This window comes from Galeopterus variegatus, unplaced genomic scaffold (genome assembly GCF_000696425.1).
Source record: "Galeopterus variegatus unplaced genomic scaffold, G_variegatus-3.0.2 Scaffold8632, whole genome shotgun sequence".
NCBI lineage: Eukaryota > Metazoa > Chordata > Mammalia > Dermoptera > Cynocephalidae > Galeopterus > Galeopterus variegatus.
The window spans coordinates 58,639-75,211 of NW_007734743.1; the positions used below are offsets into that span (position 1 = coordinate 58,639).

General features: G+C 47.5%; 1 protein-coding gene across 1 annotated transcript in view; it reads left to right on the forward strand.

Annotated features, from left to right (window-relative positions):
* LOC103608612 (coiled-coil domain-containing protein 180-like) overlaps positions 1-16,573 on the forward strand; it is a gene marked incomplete at its 5' end in the record, with an annotated part of 64,929 nt that overhangs the window by 47,211 nt on the left and 1,145 nt on the right. The window contains 11 exon segments of the mRNA XM_008593026.1: positions 1,337-1,512; positions 1,772-1,878; positions 1,881-2,025; positions 4,463-4,540; positions 7,838-7,904; positions 8,452-8,593; positions 11,328-11,488; positions 12,060-12,197; positions 12,708-12,819; positions 15,548-15,653; positions 16,347-16,482. Coding sequence (XP_008591248.1) covers positions 1,337-1,512; positions 1,772-1,878; positions 1,881-2,025; positions 4,463-4,540; positions 7,838-7,904; positions 8,452-8,593; positions 11,328-11,488; positions 12,060-12,197; positions 12,708-12,819; positions 15,548-15,653; positions 16,347-16,482 — 1,368 coding nt within the window.

The window sequence follows — 16,573 nt, forward strand, 5'->3', positions numbered from 1 at the left end:
CTAAGCCAGAGGATTCAGTACCTCAACTGCAGGCTGGACATGGTGGCCGAGACTCAAGTGGTCTTTACTGTAAGGAACGGGATGGGGAGGTGGGGAAGGGTGGGTGAGCTGTTGTCTGGGCTCCCAGGAGGGGCTCAGCAGAGCCTGAGGGAAGAGGGGACTCCAGGCCTCTGCTGGATGCCAGGCTGGCAGGTCAGACCTCAATTCAAATCCCAAATGGGCCACTTCTCTGTATTGGTCTCTTAGAAGAGCCTCACCTCCTGGCTCCTCCTGCTCCCCTCTGTCAGCTCACCCCATCCACGGGCTCTCAGGCCAGCCTCACCTCCCAGCCTCTTCCTTCCCACCTGCACCCAGGAGCAGCCACCAGCTTCTCCCCATGGCATCCCTACCATGTCATCCAAGCCCCCCGTCTCTTGCCCACCTGACTGCCCATGTCCTCACATCTCCCCATGGTACATTCTCTGAGTCACAGTCAGACCAGATGTGAGAAAAAGCCATCTTACCACATCACTCCCCCGGACTCAGGGTGAAGTCCAAACTCTTTAATGGGACACACAGGCAGCCTCCGTGGTCTGTCCTCCACACCTTTTCTTCCCTCTTGCCCCACTTAGACGTCACTTCCCCTAAGCCTTGTCTTACCCCCTGGCCTGGGTTGGGGTCTCCTGCTGCTGTAGCACCTCCCTTCCCCATGTGCCCACAGACCACATGGTGAGGCCTCCATTAGAGCACTGTGTGCAAACAGGCAGGGGGAGAGGAGACTCAGAACAGGGAACAGTCAACTAAGTGCTCCCTGCGGCACCAATCCCACCTTTGTCTAAGGTCCTGCTGCTGGGGCAGTTGGCCACTCACTCAGCCTCGCATTCATTCAGCCCCTGGTCCATTCGGTCAGAAACACCACCTGGACACGTGAATGCTGCCCTACGGGTCGTAGAAGATGCTGAGACTTTTCCTTCATAGCACTGGTCTCACTTTTGACAAAGCCTTTATTTATATAAGTATGCCTTAAATGTCTGTCTCTTCTCTGAGCGGACTGTGAGCTCTATGAGGGCAGCAGTCACGTGTGGCCTCTCCACCCCTGTGTCTCTAGCTGTCTCCTTGTAGAGAGCAGCACTCAGGAAACATTTTTGAAGGCATGAATGAATTAAGGAATGAGTGGACAGCCCTCTAAGGAGTTATGACCATTGACATTTTATGGAAGAGAAAGCAGAGGCTCACAGAGGCGAGGCAGCTTGCCCCAGCCACACCGCTTGGATGAGATGGGGATGGACTGTCAACCCAGCCTGCTGCCTCCCGGCACCCGGGCTGGTCCCCACACTCAGCCTTTCTCTCTGGCCAGCAAGACAATGTTTTGACTGATGTGGATGTAGAAAGTGACATCCTGGTAACTTCAGAAGCCCTTGAAGAAGAGGCCAAGACAGACCCAGTCACCCCTGAGTCCTTCGCCCAGCCGAGTCGCATGGGGAAACCCATGACTGAAGACCCAGCCGTGGAGGTGGTCAAGAAGATCCTGCAGTGAGTGCCTGGGGTGCACAAGGGGGCCCTGGACCTTCAGGGACTGGCTTTGGGGTCTCACATACTGAGATTTCCAGGTGAGCCCACCCCTGACAGCCTGTGACCTCGGGCAAGGGGCTTCCCCTCTCAGAGCTTCAGTTACTCATCTGAAATGGGGCTCAGATAGGACTGACCCACATGGTGTTGAGGACTAACTGGACAGCTCAGGCTGTCCTCGTGGTCAATGTGGAAATGTTCACATCCTTTCCTTTGCTGTCAGATTTTCCAGCATAAAATGGTCAGCCCAGCAGTGTGACAAAGATCAGTCCCAGACAGGTAGGGGCAAGCAGGTCTGAGGGTCTTGGGGCAACCGGTGGTGGGGAAGCTGGTGGCACTGTGTGGCCCATCCTCACCTCCTGTCCTCTGCTCTTGTTCTGGGCACTCGTCACCCAAAGGCTTCAAGCGATATCGGTGCCGGGCAGAAAACTCTGTGAAGAAGGCCTTGCCCAGCACCAGCGCCACATCGGCAGGGAGGTAGGAATCTCCCCCTCCCAGACCCCCAGCCTGTTGCCTCAAAGGCCAGAGACAACCCCGTTGGTCTCCCGGACTCTGTCCTCAGTACCTGCCACCTGTGCTCACAGATGCCATGGGTCCCAGTGAGTGGGTAGCTCTGAAGCGGCTTTCGTCAGCTTTGAGCTCATCCTGCTGAGGGACGTGGCTCATGCAGGCCTCCACCTGGAGAGTGTGTCTGGGAGTTCAGTGATTGTCCATGGTGATAGCAGGTGGATTCCAGCCTCGCTACCTCCCCCCACACGTGGTCATGGATAGAAAGAGGGACAGTTGGAGCCACGGAGCAGAGNGGGAGATAGCTCTCTTTCCTCCCTGCCCTCTGATCTAGACAGGCCAGTGTCCTGGTATCTGGTGGGTTCATTTCTCACTCAATCTCATACTGAAAGTGTCATCCTCTGGGTCCAGCTCTGTGCTGTGCCCTCACCCTGTGCAGCTCTCAAGGCTGAAACTCAAAGTCTCCTGGGCAAGAGCCAGTTTTGGCAGCCACCCACATTCCAAGGGACCTTCCAGCTTCACTTCATCTGGGGACTCTGCAGAATTCTTACCTTTACGCAGCTCCAAGAAAACTATTTTTACTTTGACTGTTATTCGTTTCAGTTGGGTCTGTCAGGGTATCTGATCCGAAAAGCTGACAAAAATAGAAATTCCANGAATCTCCCCCTCCCAGACCCCCAGCCTGTTGCCTCAAAGGCCAGAGACAACCCCGTTGGTTTCCCGGACTCTGTCCTCAGTACCTGCCACCTGTGCTCACAGATGCCATGGGACCCAGTGAGTGGGTAGCTCTGAAGCGGCTTTCGTCAGCTTTGAGCTCATCCTGCTGAGGGACATGGCTCATGCAGGCCTCCACCTGGAGAGTGTGTCTGGGAGTTCAGTGATTGTCCATGGTGATAGCAGGTGGATTCCAGCCTCACTACCTCCCCCCACACGTGGTCATGGATAGAAAGAGGGACAGTTGGAGCCACGGAGCAGAGGGCCTTCCTGGTGGGATGTCATAGAGCTGCAGAGTACTCCTGGGCCTTGGGTGCCCTGGTCATTCACTCTGCCCACTAAGCCCTGTCAGGGTCATTAGGCTAAGGCTTTCACCGCACCCTCCTCACACATGGTGGGATGTCATAGAGCTGCAGAGTACTCCTGGGCCTTGGGTGCCCTGGTCATTCACTCTACCCACTAAGCCCTGTCAGGGTCATTAGGCTAAGGCTTTCACCGCACCCTCCTCACACAGATTTTATGGAAGGTGGATAACAGAAGCCACAGGGCTGAGCAGACCTTCTGGATCTTCCCTGGTTGACGTGGTTTAATTCCTGGTTTTGAGAAAGTGAGAGGAATCCCCACTTTGCCTTTACTGCCAGAAGGTCTTTTTGAACATGCATGCTGTCTGGAATGTGGAAAGAAACAATGGCCAACCAAGCGAGAAGAGCCAAGCCTATTGACTCGCAGCCGGCTATAGCAGGGAATCAGCCACCATAAAGCATTTCAGCAGAGACTCAAGGGCAGGCAGAGGAGTGGGGGGCTTTGCACATCCTCCCCAGGTGGGTCCCGATCAGAGGCTGTTGGCACGAGAAGCTGGAGGTAACCGACTAGAAGCAGGGCATCCTATGGGATTGGTTAGGGTGCATATTTGGTTTTCTCTGGTTTGTCCTAAGTTGAAAATGGGGACAAAAATTAGGAAAGCTGTCAGTTATTAATCAAGTCCTGGCTATTTGGGGCCTATCATTACAGGAGATATCATTCAGCTTCCTGGACTGTTGCCAGAGATAACCATCTGACTTGCTGCAAGTCTGGCTTATAGCAGGCTGGCTTCCTGGGCTATTTATTGTAGATAAGGAGGTTGGTCCCCTGGGCAGGTTGCTGCAGGTTGTGGGTCCAAGTTTTATTTTTTATATATATGTTCCAGCCATCATCTGTTCATATAATCACTCTCTCAGAAGTTATAAAATGAAGTTCATGTCACTAGAGCTGGCACATAAAAAAGAGGATGCCCAGTTAAATTGGAATTTCAGATCAACAACACCTAAAGTTTTAGTACAAGTATATCCCAAATGTTGCATGGGACATACTTACACCAAAAATTACTGTTTGCTTTTATGAAATTCAAGTTTACCTGGGCATGCTGTATTGTTACTTGATAAATCTGGCAACATGGTTTTCTTTGGGTCCTCAGTACAGGGAAGCGAGGATGCCCTCTCTCAGTGGCCTTGGCGGGATTTTAGCTGTATAGGTTTCCCCCATGATAAGATTGTCTTCAGAACTGTTGAGGAGTCAGGAAGCATCTAGAAGGGCTCAGACCCAGAAATGGAAGGCGGGTTGCCCCTTGGGCAGGCCCAGTGCCCCCAGGGCCCCCAGCAACCCACCTCGTGTCTGTCCCTAGCCTCCAGAGCAGTGACCCACCTTTGTCCCACAGCATCACACGGCATTCCAAGCCGAACAAAATGGACAGAAAGTACCAGGTGCTCGGGGACAAACCTCCTCCTTCGGCCAAGTAAGTGACAATACCTTTCCCTTTAACTCCATTTAACCTATTGTTTCAGCCAAATCTGACTCAGCAGAGGGGCAACATAAGAAAGGGGATGGAGAGGCCGATAAAGAAGAGGAGGAGCAGGGGTAGGGAGGGGACGTTAAGGGGCAAGGTCAGTGTGCCTCAGCCCATTTCACTTAAATTTGTCGAGAGACATTTTCACCAAAATTTCACATTTTCCAAACTGAGCATTTTGTGGCAGGGCAGTAGACCCCTTTGAGGTCTGGAGGGTTTTTGTAGTTTTTTCAACACTCTTCTCCACCCCCCATTTCTCTTTTCCTATATCGTAATTTCAGTGATTAAAACAAAATGTATGGTTTTCTGAATATGAAAATATAAAAAATAAAATAATAAAAATTCTAAAAAATAAAATAAAAACAAAAAATCTGGTCCATTTAGTTTGGTTTCATTTCAAGCAAACAAGCAAAATTTCAAGTCAGAAAACTAAAAGCCCTCAGAGAAAGTCAAGCCTACTTCTTCTAATCAGGGAACCCCCCCAGTATAGCATTCTCTTCTCATCAGCCCTTTCACACCAGGGGTCTTAGCATGTGGGGCTTGTGAACCCTGCAGAAAAGGGTGGCTGTTACATCAGGTGGCCCAGGAGTAGCCTGCAAATCAGCGGCTAGATGTTCCCTCATCCCACACACCAAAAGACAATTCCCACACCATTAAAACCTTGACTTTTCTGTTGTTGATAGTTCTGTGTCATTTTATCCCACGTGTAGATTCCTACAACCACCACCATAGTCAAGATACAGAACTGTTCCAGCCCCACAAAGATCTCCTTCCTGCTACCCCTTCATATGCCACCCCACCTCCTTCCCCTTACCATGCCTAAACCTGAACAGCCACTAATCTCTCCTCCATCCCTATAATTTTGTCACTTGAAGAATGTCATATACATGGACTCAAACAGTATATGACCTTTTCAGACTGGTTTTTTGTACTCAGCATAACGCCCTTGAGACCCACCCAAGTCGTCCTGTGTATCAATAGTTCATTCCTTTCTATGACTGAATAGTATTCCATAGTATAAATGCACCAGTTTTTTAGTGATTAAAAGAAAATCATAGACTAAACAAAAATAAATTAATTAGCATTTATCAAATCTCTGAAAAGCGAGAGAATTTTCTGGCATTGCACAGTGGTTAATTTCTCCAAAAATAGAATCAAACCAATCCTGTTTGTATCCCAACATTGGGATCCTGGCGAAGTGGCTTCTCTCCAAGCCTCAGTCTTCCCATCTACACAGTGGGTACAAGAGAACCCTCCTCTTTGAGATGTGGGAAAAAGCCAGCAAGTTCCCACATGTCCCAAGCTGGGCTCCCTTCACTAATACAGAATTGTCACCCTGAAAAGTACTAGTAGTAATCTCCAAAGATGGGAAATTCGCAAAAAAATAAAAAATAAAAAAAGATTGGCAAATAAATAATTACCTCACCCTAGCAAATAGCTCAAGAACTCAGGAGAGGGGAGACTTTGAAGAGACTATGCCCAAAGGAGGAAACACAATTAGGAATAAGCACCTGAGAGAAACAGCCTCACTAGGATGCAAAAAAATGAAAGGGAGCAGGTCCTTTCCATATTTCACCTGAGATTAACCAATACATAAATGAATTTTCCTGGAAGCTGACAGTTTAGGGAAGAAGGGTAGTGATGGTCCCTCCCTTGCAATGAGATTGGGAGGTCAACAGCACATTATTTTTCCAGAAAGCAGTTTGGCAAGGTCTAGTGAAAACCATAATATCATGCCTTTTTGCAACTCTTCAGGTCTCTCTCCCAAAGAAATCACCCCACCACAAAGAAAAAAATTTCTTGCACAAAGGTATTCTGTGCAATACTTTTTGTACCAGTTAAAAATGGAAAAAAACCTAAAAGCCTCAAATCAGGGGATTATAAACTGTGGCATTTATATACTGGATGGTGTTCCACAGCCATTTAAAATGTCCCAATAATGGGAACACTTAAATTTTAATAAGTGAGCAGAGTAGAATGTGAAATATACATAAACCTAACTATGACCGATTTTAAAATTAGCAGGAGGAAATACACTCAATTTTCGGTATTCGTCTTTCCTTTGTTTTTTAGTATATTTCTTAATTATGATGATTGAATTTCAAAATGAAAGATACAGTGAACTGTATACATATACTTTAGAAACTGGAAAACAATAAAGTATATCTACAACAGTCACTGAGACCCTTTATACAGATTGTGAAAAATGAAGTGTCCTGTAGCTGCACATAGTTCCCATGCATCTGTCCTTTATCTCGCTCTTGCTTTCAAAACAGTTGACCTAACTGGATGGGAACATCAACTGGGTCTGTGGAAAGTTGCTTAATAAACTCCTGGAGTGTGTGCAGTGGGCCTAAAGGCCAGGCTTAGCAAGCGGATGTTTGGTCCTACGTGAAGCCCTGTTCGTTTGATTACCATTCATAAGTAATTATTCTTTATTCTTTCAGCCAATATTGAGGCACTGATGGGTGCAGGCACTGATGGGTGCAGGCACTGCACTGGGGCTGGGGATTCCATGGTGAACAAAGACAGACACACACAGTCCATGTCCTGTGTTAAAAGATAAACTTCAGCCCGTTAAAATTTTAGTGAGTTTATCTGAGCAGACAGCGACGCATGAATTGGATGGTGCCAGACTGCCAGCAGTTCAGGTCTCCACTGGGGGAACCAGGGGAAAACTTTTATAAGGTGTTCACAGATGCAAGACAAAGAAAATATTTGATTAGTTAAAATGGCAAGTCCCTACTGGAGGTTAATTGGCTATTTCTGATTGGTTAAGCTTGAATTTGGTTTTCCTAGACTGTGACCATTCACTCTGAGTTGGGTTTCAGGTTGCTTATGTAGGAACCCAGGCTCTGGAGGCCTAATGGCCTCCCAATTAATATTTTAAACACGTGGTATACTTTACAGTCTGCTGGGAGAGCTGGAGGTTTGTCAGCCAGTCACACAAATCAATCCCAAATCCACCTGGTTAGAGTGCAGTAGTGCTGAAGGGCCCTCTGAGAGCATCAGAACCAGGTGGCCAGGAACTGGATCTGAGGAAGAGCAAGAACAAATGCAACCAAGAGGAAAGTTACCAGCTTTTTTGGAGAGAATCAGAATGCGCAAAGGTCCTGGGGCAGTAGTGAGTAATTACAAGGAGTGATAAGGTCAAAATAGGACATTCAGAAAGTTCTGTCCATTTGGTTTTAACTGCATTGGTGGGTCTAGACAAGCTCGTCAGGATCTGCCTTCTGTGTGTTGCAGGGACTTTAAAGGGATCGTCCTGAGCCTCCTCTGGGAGAGCAATGACCACCTGCTGACTGTCATGGAGGTGAGGACCACCACCCACAGGCCTGTGCCCACCCTGGAAGCACATCCCCAGCTGCTTCTGCCTTCTGCAGTCTGCTGATCATGGCCACTTGGGGCTGTGGGGGTGGGCACCTGGCATACCCACACAGTGGTGCATGTACAGTCTCTCCTGTCTGCCGGCCACTGGGCTGGGAGTCCTGCAGGGCAGAGGCTCCAGCTCATTCACCTTTCTGGCCTTTACCCAGCTTGGTGATACCTATAAGCTCCCAACCTGGTCACCAATTTGAGATTCCACGGATTTGTGTCTTGAAAGATAAACAGGATTTTGCCGTTTATTCACTCAAAAAATAACAAGGGCCAGCCATGGCCTTGGGTCACACGAGGTGGGCTCTGGGATATGGATGGAGGTAGCAAGGGCAGACGGGGAGGATGAGTGTCCCCAGCATCGGGGGTGGTACGAGCAAGGCTAGGATGTGTGGAGACAAGAGTGGGCTGGTGGATCCCAGGAGCAAGGGCCAGCATCCCATGGGGAGAGTTCTCACCCACAAACAGTCAACCCTCTCTGGCAGGATTTTTACCGCAAAGAGAAGCACCCCGTCACCAGGCCTGACTGCATGTATGAAACCTTTGACCAGTGCGCTGAGAACGTCGGCAAGAAGATCCTGGAGTACCAGAGCCAGACAGACGAGTACCACAACTCCTGCCTCATGGGTGGGTGCAGGCCACCGGTGGGCAGGGGGGACACAGCGTGGCCTGAAGCCGTGACCACACTTGGCCTTACTGCCTGGATCCTGTTGTCCTTACTTACAGGTCACTGGGGAGGCAGAGGAGCCTCTTGTGAAAAGCCAACCTCCTAGAATTTGATAAAAATAATGATAAAATTTAACTGGGGAGAAAAAACAATGGGGAAAAAAGTTGACTTTTCTTGAGAAATATGGTAATTGATACCACTAAAAATATTTTGTTTCTTCCACGGAAGTTTTTGCCAGCTTTACTGGGATATTTGCACACCACACAATTCATGAAGTGTACAATTCGATGGTTTTGTGCAGTCCTCACCCCCATCAATTTTTAAGCCCCCATCCCTCATCCCCTCCCCAGCCCTAAGCAACCACTGATCTACTTTGTTTCTATAGACTTCCTTATTCTGTACTTTCATGTGCATGGAGTCATATCGTATGTGGTCTTTTGTGACTAGCTTCTTGCATTTTGCATACTGTTTTCAAGGTTTGTGCATGTTGTAGGTTGTATCAGAACTTCATTCCTTTTTAATCACTATATAATATTCCACTGTGTGGATCTAGCACATTTTGCTGTGGTCTGCTGCACTGATTCAGAGGCAGCATGGGTAGCCAGACCTGCGGCCGTGATCCAGCACTGCCACCTCCCAGCCATATGACCTTGGCCAAGTGATCTCACCTCTCTGAGCCTCAGCTTTCTTGTCTATATACTGGAGATAATAACACCCATCATGAAGGCTGTTTTGAGGATTAAGTCCTTTGCAAAAACTTGTTACGTACAGGGAATAATCAGCAGACGCTCTCATTACTGTGGTTGTTGAATGACTGGCATTGAAACTACAGCCAGCATTTTGTTTCTCTAGCTCAGAACTTCCCCCAAGGGAACACTGTAGGATTCCATCCTACATGATCATCCTCCGAACAAAGGTTCCATGATCAGATAGGTGTGGGAAATGCTGCAGATTATGTCCCTCTCTGGTAGATTCACAGTTTACGTTAGTGGAAACTTCCATTTCCTGCAGTTTGGCAGGCCACTATCCTGTCCACCTCTCCCACTGAAAACATGTAAAACTATGGATAAAACGTTTTTGTGGTGAAATATTTTATTTTATTTTATTTTGTTTATTTAGGGATGACCGGTAAGATGATCTTAACCCCTGACTTGGTGTTGTCAGCACCACACTAGGGATCTGAACCCATGGCCTTGGTGTTATCAGCACCACACTTTCCCAAGTGAGCCACAGGCTGGCCCTATGTGGTGAAATATTTTAAATGCATTGAAGAGCCAGCTGTAACCACAAAAGCCAAATATTTAGTGAAAATAGGAACTCTGAGTGATCAATTGAGCAGTAACCCTGGTTATTGCCCTATGGGCACGTGCTGACTTTCAGATGAACTTGAGCCTCTATTTTCACGGTCTCCAGAGCACTGGGGATCAGGGGACAAATCTGCAGACCACGAAGGTGGGAAGTCTAAAAGGAGATAAGCCACATAAAGCTGGAATCCCAGAGGGCTCCACCTGTAGAACAAGGTGAATGAGACATAAACCAAGTCCCTCCCTCTCTCTCCCTCCAGCAACTAGAAGGGAACTGTCTTATCAAAAACCTCAGTACTGAGTGAAGAAGAAAAAAAACTCCAATGAGAATCCAGAACTATAAGCCAGTCCTTACATGGTTTCTAAACCTGAATTCACTTATCTAAACATGAATTCAATTTTGTTTTTGTGGGTCATCTGAAAGACCTTCAGCTGATTGATACTTTAGCTTAAAATGATCTTGAGTTGGTAGTGTCCAGAAGCTTACTTGTTAAAGACACTACAAATTCCCTCTAGAAAAACCCACCTTCAACTCAGCCTTCGAAAGGATTCCCACAAATAAAATGCCCAGAATAAGAGCTCATAGTAATAAACAAAAAGCAACCACAAAATCCACAAAAAATACAAGGAAACAAAGCACCCTGAGCAAAAGGCAGCAGAATGAGACCAGCAAAGACTTCAGATATTGAAGTATCAGACCCAGGATATAAAATAATATGCTTATTATTATTAAATAAAAGAGGGAATTGGAAACACGAGTAAGGGGCAAGACACTATTAGAATGACCAAGTAGATATGAATGAGAATTAAATGTAATTTGTATAAAGGAAAAATTAAGAGTTGAAATTTTAAAACTATCAATGACTTTACTACCAGGTTATACACAGTTAAAGGTGGAATTGGTGAACTGGAGGTAGATCCAAAGAAAGTTTCCAGAGTGCAACACAGAAAGTCAAAGAGATGAAAATATGGGAGAGTGGTGAAGAGATATGGATAAAAAAATAGGTCTCACATATGGCTATTTGGAGATAGAGAGGGAGAGGAAGGAGACTAGAGTCAAGGCAATATTTGAAGAGACAGTGGATGAGAACTTGCCAGAACTGCTGAAAGACACAATGCACTTTATCAGCACCACTCTCTAACCAACACTTTAAATGGGCAAGAAGTCTGAAAAGTACAGAGGAGAAGCCATTTGAACTTGTTTAACCCAGTAAACAAGAAAACTATTCTGGTTTGACCATGGAACCCCTTCAGATAGAATAGCTATTACCACATCAGAGACACAGGTTTTCCCTCTGGGAAACTGCTTTGGGCCTTTGTTGGAGAGATCACCTCAGCAGCTTGGTTCTACTCTGTCCCCTCCCCGGACCCCTTCCCCCAATTCCTACAGAATTACGGGTCCAGATGAGGAGATTTGAGGAGCTGCTGCCCCAGGTGTGTTGGTTACTGACAGAGAATTTCAAGGAGTACCACTGGAAAAAGTTTTCTTCCTCCATGAAAGAGATGCAGGAACAGTTCGAGGAAAAGCAGAAGGAGTTGGAGAAAAGGAAGGTGAGGATCCCAGGACCAGCCCTTCTACTGTAGGACCAGGGGTCCTAGGAGTTCAGAAATGGAGGCAGGGCCACTCCAAGGGAAGGAGATGAACCAGGCTCAGGATTATTGGATGGGGGCCAAGGGACAGGAGACACTAGTGAGATAAGAACTGAGCCAACAGCTTCTCCATAGAAGGTGTTCAGTAAACTCCTTGCTGGATTTAATGGGTGGGTCTGCTGGGTTCACGGGAGCCTTGGTCATTGAGATCAACAATGATGGTCTACACTGTCCTTGGAGCTGTGGGACATGAATGCTGCTGCTCGTATTATACCAAAGCCCTGATTGTGCTGGGGCAGATGCTCAGCTCTCCCTCTCCCTCACCCTCAGGGTCGGCTCCAGCCATGTCCCCATCTTCCTCCCTCTGCCACTCACTCCTCTGCCCACCCATGGCCCCTCACACAACCAGGTCAGAGGACACATCAGTTTAGCCGTGGCTATAACTGACAGAAGATATAGGCCAGTGACTTTTTGATCCTGACCTCAAGATTGGGTCAAAATCCCCACTGAATTCTGAATTGTTTGATTGAAGGATGAAAATGCCCAGAAGCTCCATCCAAATCTTGGACACCCCACATATTTCCAAGAAATGGAGTCTCTACACACAGTGGAAGAAAAAAGACAGGAAGAGCTGGACAAATTGATTGGGATGAACAGGGAGAAGCTGGAGGTCAGTGGTGCCATTGGCTCCCCCGTCCAGGTGCTGAGGGCCACGCTGCCCTACAGAAAGGTGGCCCCAATGGTCAGCACTGGTGGTGCTGAGTGTGCCCTCTGCTGGCACCTTGGCCAAAGCAGGCATGAAGATGGGTGGGTTTTGTAGATGAAAATGGCCATTATTGGCTGTTTTAACTTGCATTTCTTTGATTTCCAAATTAATTACAAAATTACCAATGACAACTTTTTTTTTTTTTCACAATTTACATCTAGTTTTATTTATTTCCTCTTTGACGAATTGTCTGTGTGTGTCCCTTGGCCATTTCTGAATCATCTCCTCTCCTCAAGCCTCCTGACAGAGGACAGATGCCAGTTAACTCAGACACAGTTGGCACAATGGCTTTGGCCTCAGCCCCCCAGCTGGCTCCCCAAATCCTTCCTGCAGAGTCCACCCAGCCCCTCCCTCAGCCTGCCTCGGAGAGAAGTTCCTCTCCCTGCAGCACTGTGCTCTTCCTGTCTCTTCTAGGAATTCACCAGGAAGTACGGCCAGTTTTTCATAGCCAGCTTGGCTGCCTTCACTGAGAAATTCCTGCTGCAGCTGGATGAAATAGTCACCATTGACGATATCAAGGTTCCAAGTAAGTGGCACCACTAGCCTTGTGCCCTGGCCCTGGGGATGAGTGGTAGGTTGGGAATGGAGATGGCAAATGCCAGATGGATCAAAGATATATGCAATAAATAAAACCCTAATAGTAAATACTTTCGTACTCTTGGGGTTAGGGACACCTTTTCTAAGTATGACATGAAAGCCAGAAGCCATAGAGGAAACAGATGGCACTTCTTTGTGGCTAAAACAAAAATAGAAAAATGTCAAAAGATGGGAAGAGACAAACCACAAAGTGGAAGAGTATTCCTCATAACCTATGGGCTAGAGAAAGGTCAATATCTCTGTAGTACAGAGAACTTTCACAAGTCAAAATTTTAAAAAGAAACAAAGGGCAAACACACTTCAAAAGAGAAGCAATTCATATCACCAGTAACTGTAAAGGACGCTTGACCTCACCAGTGATATAAAATGCAAATAGAAACATGATTGAGATATCATTTTTCACCAAGAGCCTGGTAAAGTTTTTAAGATCGGTGACAACCAGCCCTGGTGAACATGCCAGGAAACAGAGGCACAACCAGAGGAATGTGAATCAATACTGTTCTACTGGAGCACGATTTGTTAATCCACGTCAAAATTCTGAATGTGTATACCTTTGACCTAGCAGTTCTGATCCTAGGAACTTATCCGACAGAAATACTGCACACTTTTTCAAAGATATATGTTAGAGAGTGCTCATCACAGCACCGTTTGAAAAGGCAAACAATTGGGAACACGAATGTCTGTATAGAGGGATTGCAGGCGTTAAGTGATGGTGCGGCTCCACGAGGGAATGCTGTGTCGCTGTTGAAGTGGGGTTGGTAGGTCTGCTGGTGCTCACGTGCAAAGACAGGAGGGGGGACCATTATGTGAAAAGACAAACTGACTAACAGGACGTGTCGATGATCCCATGTTTAGAATCACATGTATGGGGGACTGGCCAGTTAGCTCAGTTGGTTAGAGTGCAGTGTTGTAACACCAACGTCAAGGGTTTGGATCCCTGTACTTGCCAGCCACAATTAAAAAAAAAGAATTATATAAACATGCATACTCACATATTTAAATGAATCTGTGGGGGCCGGTCTGGTGGCACATTCAGTAGAGTGCGGCGCTTGGGAGCGCGGCGGCGCTCCCGCTGAGGGTTCGGATCCCATATAGAGATCGGTCCGCTCACTGGTTGAGCGCGGTACAGGCGCGACACCGAGGGTTGCGATCCCGTTACCAGTCACAAAAAAAGACAAAAAGGAAATAAAAAAGAATAATAATAAAAATAAATAAATAAGTGAATCTGTGTTAGAGATAGAGACAGCGAGAGACAGAGAGAACAAGAGAGACAGAACCTGAGAGAGAGGTACCAAACTACTGATGGTCACCTCTGCTGGGTAGGATTTGTGAGAGACCTCTAAAATCTTTTAGTTCCCACCATTAGGAGTGTTTAAATTTTTTATAATGTGCATATTACTTTTATAAGTATAAGAAGATTAAAATCATCCATTAAATGTAATCCATTTACCACTAATCTCTAATTAAAATACATTCTTTTTATTTTTAAAAGTTTTTATTACAAAGACAATAAATGTTCTTTACAGTAAAATAAGAAGCAAGAACATAGTCCTTCCACCCCGAAATCAGTGCCCTCTCACTTGCCATTCATCCTTTCAGCCCTTTCCCTTTGGGCATTGGCTGCATGTGTGTTGGGGCGGTGGCGGGAGGATCATAGGGCCAGTGCACTTTTGCAAGCTGATTTCCCTCTGGTGGACCTTGGCCAGGTCAGTGCCCTCCCCTGCACATTTTCAGTTGCTACACACCGTAATTTAGTAATTAGTCCCCTGCTGTTGAATGTTGGGTCATTTCCAACTTTTCACTTTTGTAATTGTGCTGAAGAGAATTTCCGCATCTATACATCTCTATTTGGGGGCATCAGACCCTTAGAAGTGCTGTTTCTGGGTCAAAATGTACACACATTTTGAGGTGTGGCCACTTTCTGATACAGGAGGTCCCTTTGTCAAGGACAAGCCTCGTTTGGGGAAGCAGGGCCTGCGGAGACACTGGGGTTGAGAACAAGCAGATGAGATGGCAGTGGAGCCAATGGTGGTGGCTTGCAGGAAACTGCTGAGCCGGGAAGACTCCCTGCACCAGGCCCCAGGAGGCCACCTCTGCTGGGTGGGCTCTGTGACTTGGCTGTGAGCCAAGCTGCCTGGCTAAGCCATCTGTGGCAGACAGGGTGCAGGTCAAGGCAGCTCCTGCTGGCTCTCACTCTAAGCAGGGAGCCCCTTCTCCCCACCAAGAAAACACATCCATTGTTGAGTCAGAGAGATGGACATTTGAGGGACAATCTTGAAGATGTCCCCAGGGACCTTCCAGGGAAGGTTTTTAGTTCAGAACCCCTATGAGCTATACCATAAGCCAAAGAAGGCCCCACAAAGCATATTTGGGGACTCGTGGAAGCTGAGAAGACCAGAGCATCCAGCTCAGGGTTTGCAGATGGAAACAGCACCCAAACCACTCCTCAGACTCCTCCAGCAATGACCCCCTGCCACTGCCACCGCCACCATCCCGTCTGCACATCTGCTACACTCAGCTTCTCTGTGGAGGAGGCTCTGCCTGCCACTGCAGGCTCCAAGTGGGGAGGAGGGTAGTGAGCCCTCATTTCTCTAAATGTCCCTTGATCTCAGGCTGTCGGTGAGACCATGGTCACTAACCTCTCTCTTGCTTGCCAGGTATGGAGCCCCCCAAGCAGAAAACATCAGTCCTCATACGGAGGAAACTCGCTGGGCTCTCACTGGAGGAAGAGAGCGAGAAGCCCCTGATAGAGCGTGGGAGCAGGTGAGAGCTAGCCGACAGCAGCAAGGACACACCATGACCGCTGTGTCTGCTGGGGAGGGGTGCAGTGTAATGGTCAGGCAGACCTGGTAACCTTGGAAAGGTGTTGTGCTCTGAGCCTCAGTTTCTTCATCTGTGAAATGGGCATGGCAGTTTACCTTACTTGGTATTAGGAAGAGAAAGTTAAATGAGGAGTGCCCCTGGCACATACCAAGAGCCCAACAACTATTAGTTCACAGGATAAGGACCCACCAAAGGGGGCTACAAAGAAAGAGAGGTCTGTCTCAGTGGGTGGCACATTCTTGGGTTGCAGGTGGCACTGTGAACCACTCCAGCTGTCTGTCATGTGTGACAGGAGCTGTCAAGTTCCTGTCCCTATGCTTCAAGAATGTGACTCTCCAAGATGCAGCAAAGTGGTGATTCGCCCAGCTATGTTCTCACCAGTGGCCTTTACAGCATAATAGGAAAAATGGGCCAGCCCGAGAGTCTCTGTACACTCTGATTACATAACAGTACGGAAATACAAAACAGAGAACTCCAAGAAGTTCATAACATCGAATGCTCAGTAGGATTTTTTTCTTTTAATTGAGATGTTTAAAGCCATGATGATTGCTAAGCTTTTCCAGTAAGGTTGGTGGGTGGACTAGGAATGATGAAACAAAGCCTGTAGGACTTTTCTCACACATTTGTTTGTAGGAAGTGGCCAGGAATCAAGCCCACTGATATCACCATCCAAAACAAGATTCTCCTCCAGAAAACATCCTCAGTAACCACCACCAAAACGACCCTGGGCCACCTGGCGGCCGTGGAAGCCCGAGATGCTGTGTACCTGGTGAGGCCGAGTGGGATGGGTGTGTCCCGGGGAGTGCAGGTTGCCTCAGTTTGGCTGCTTTTTGGGAAGGGGGGTGCTTCCCACCACTGGG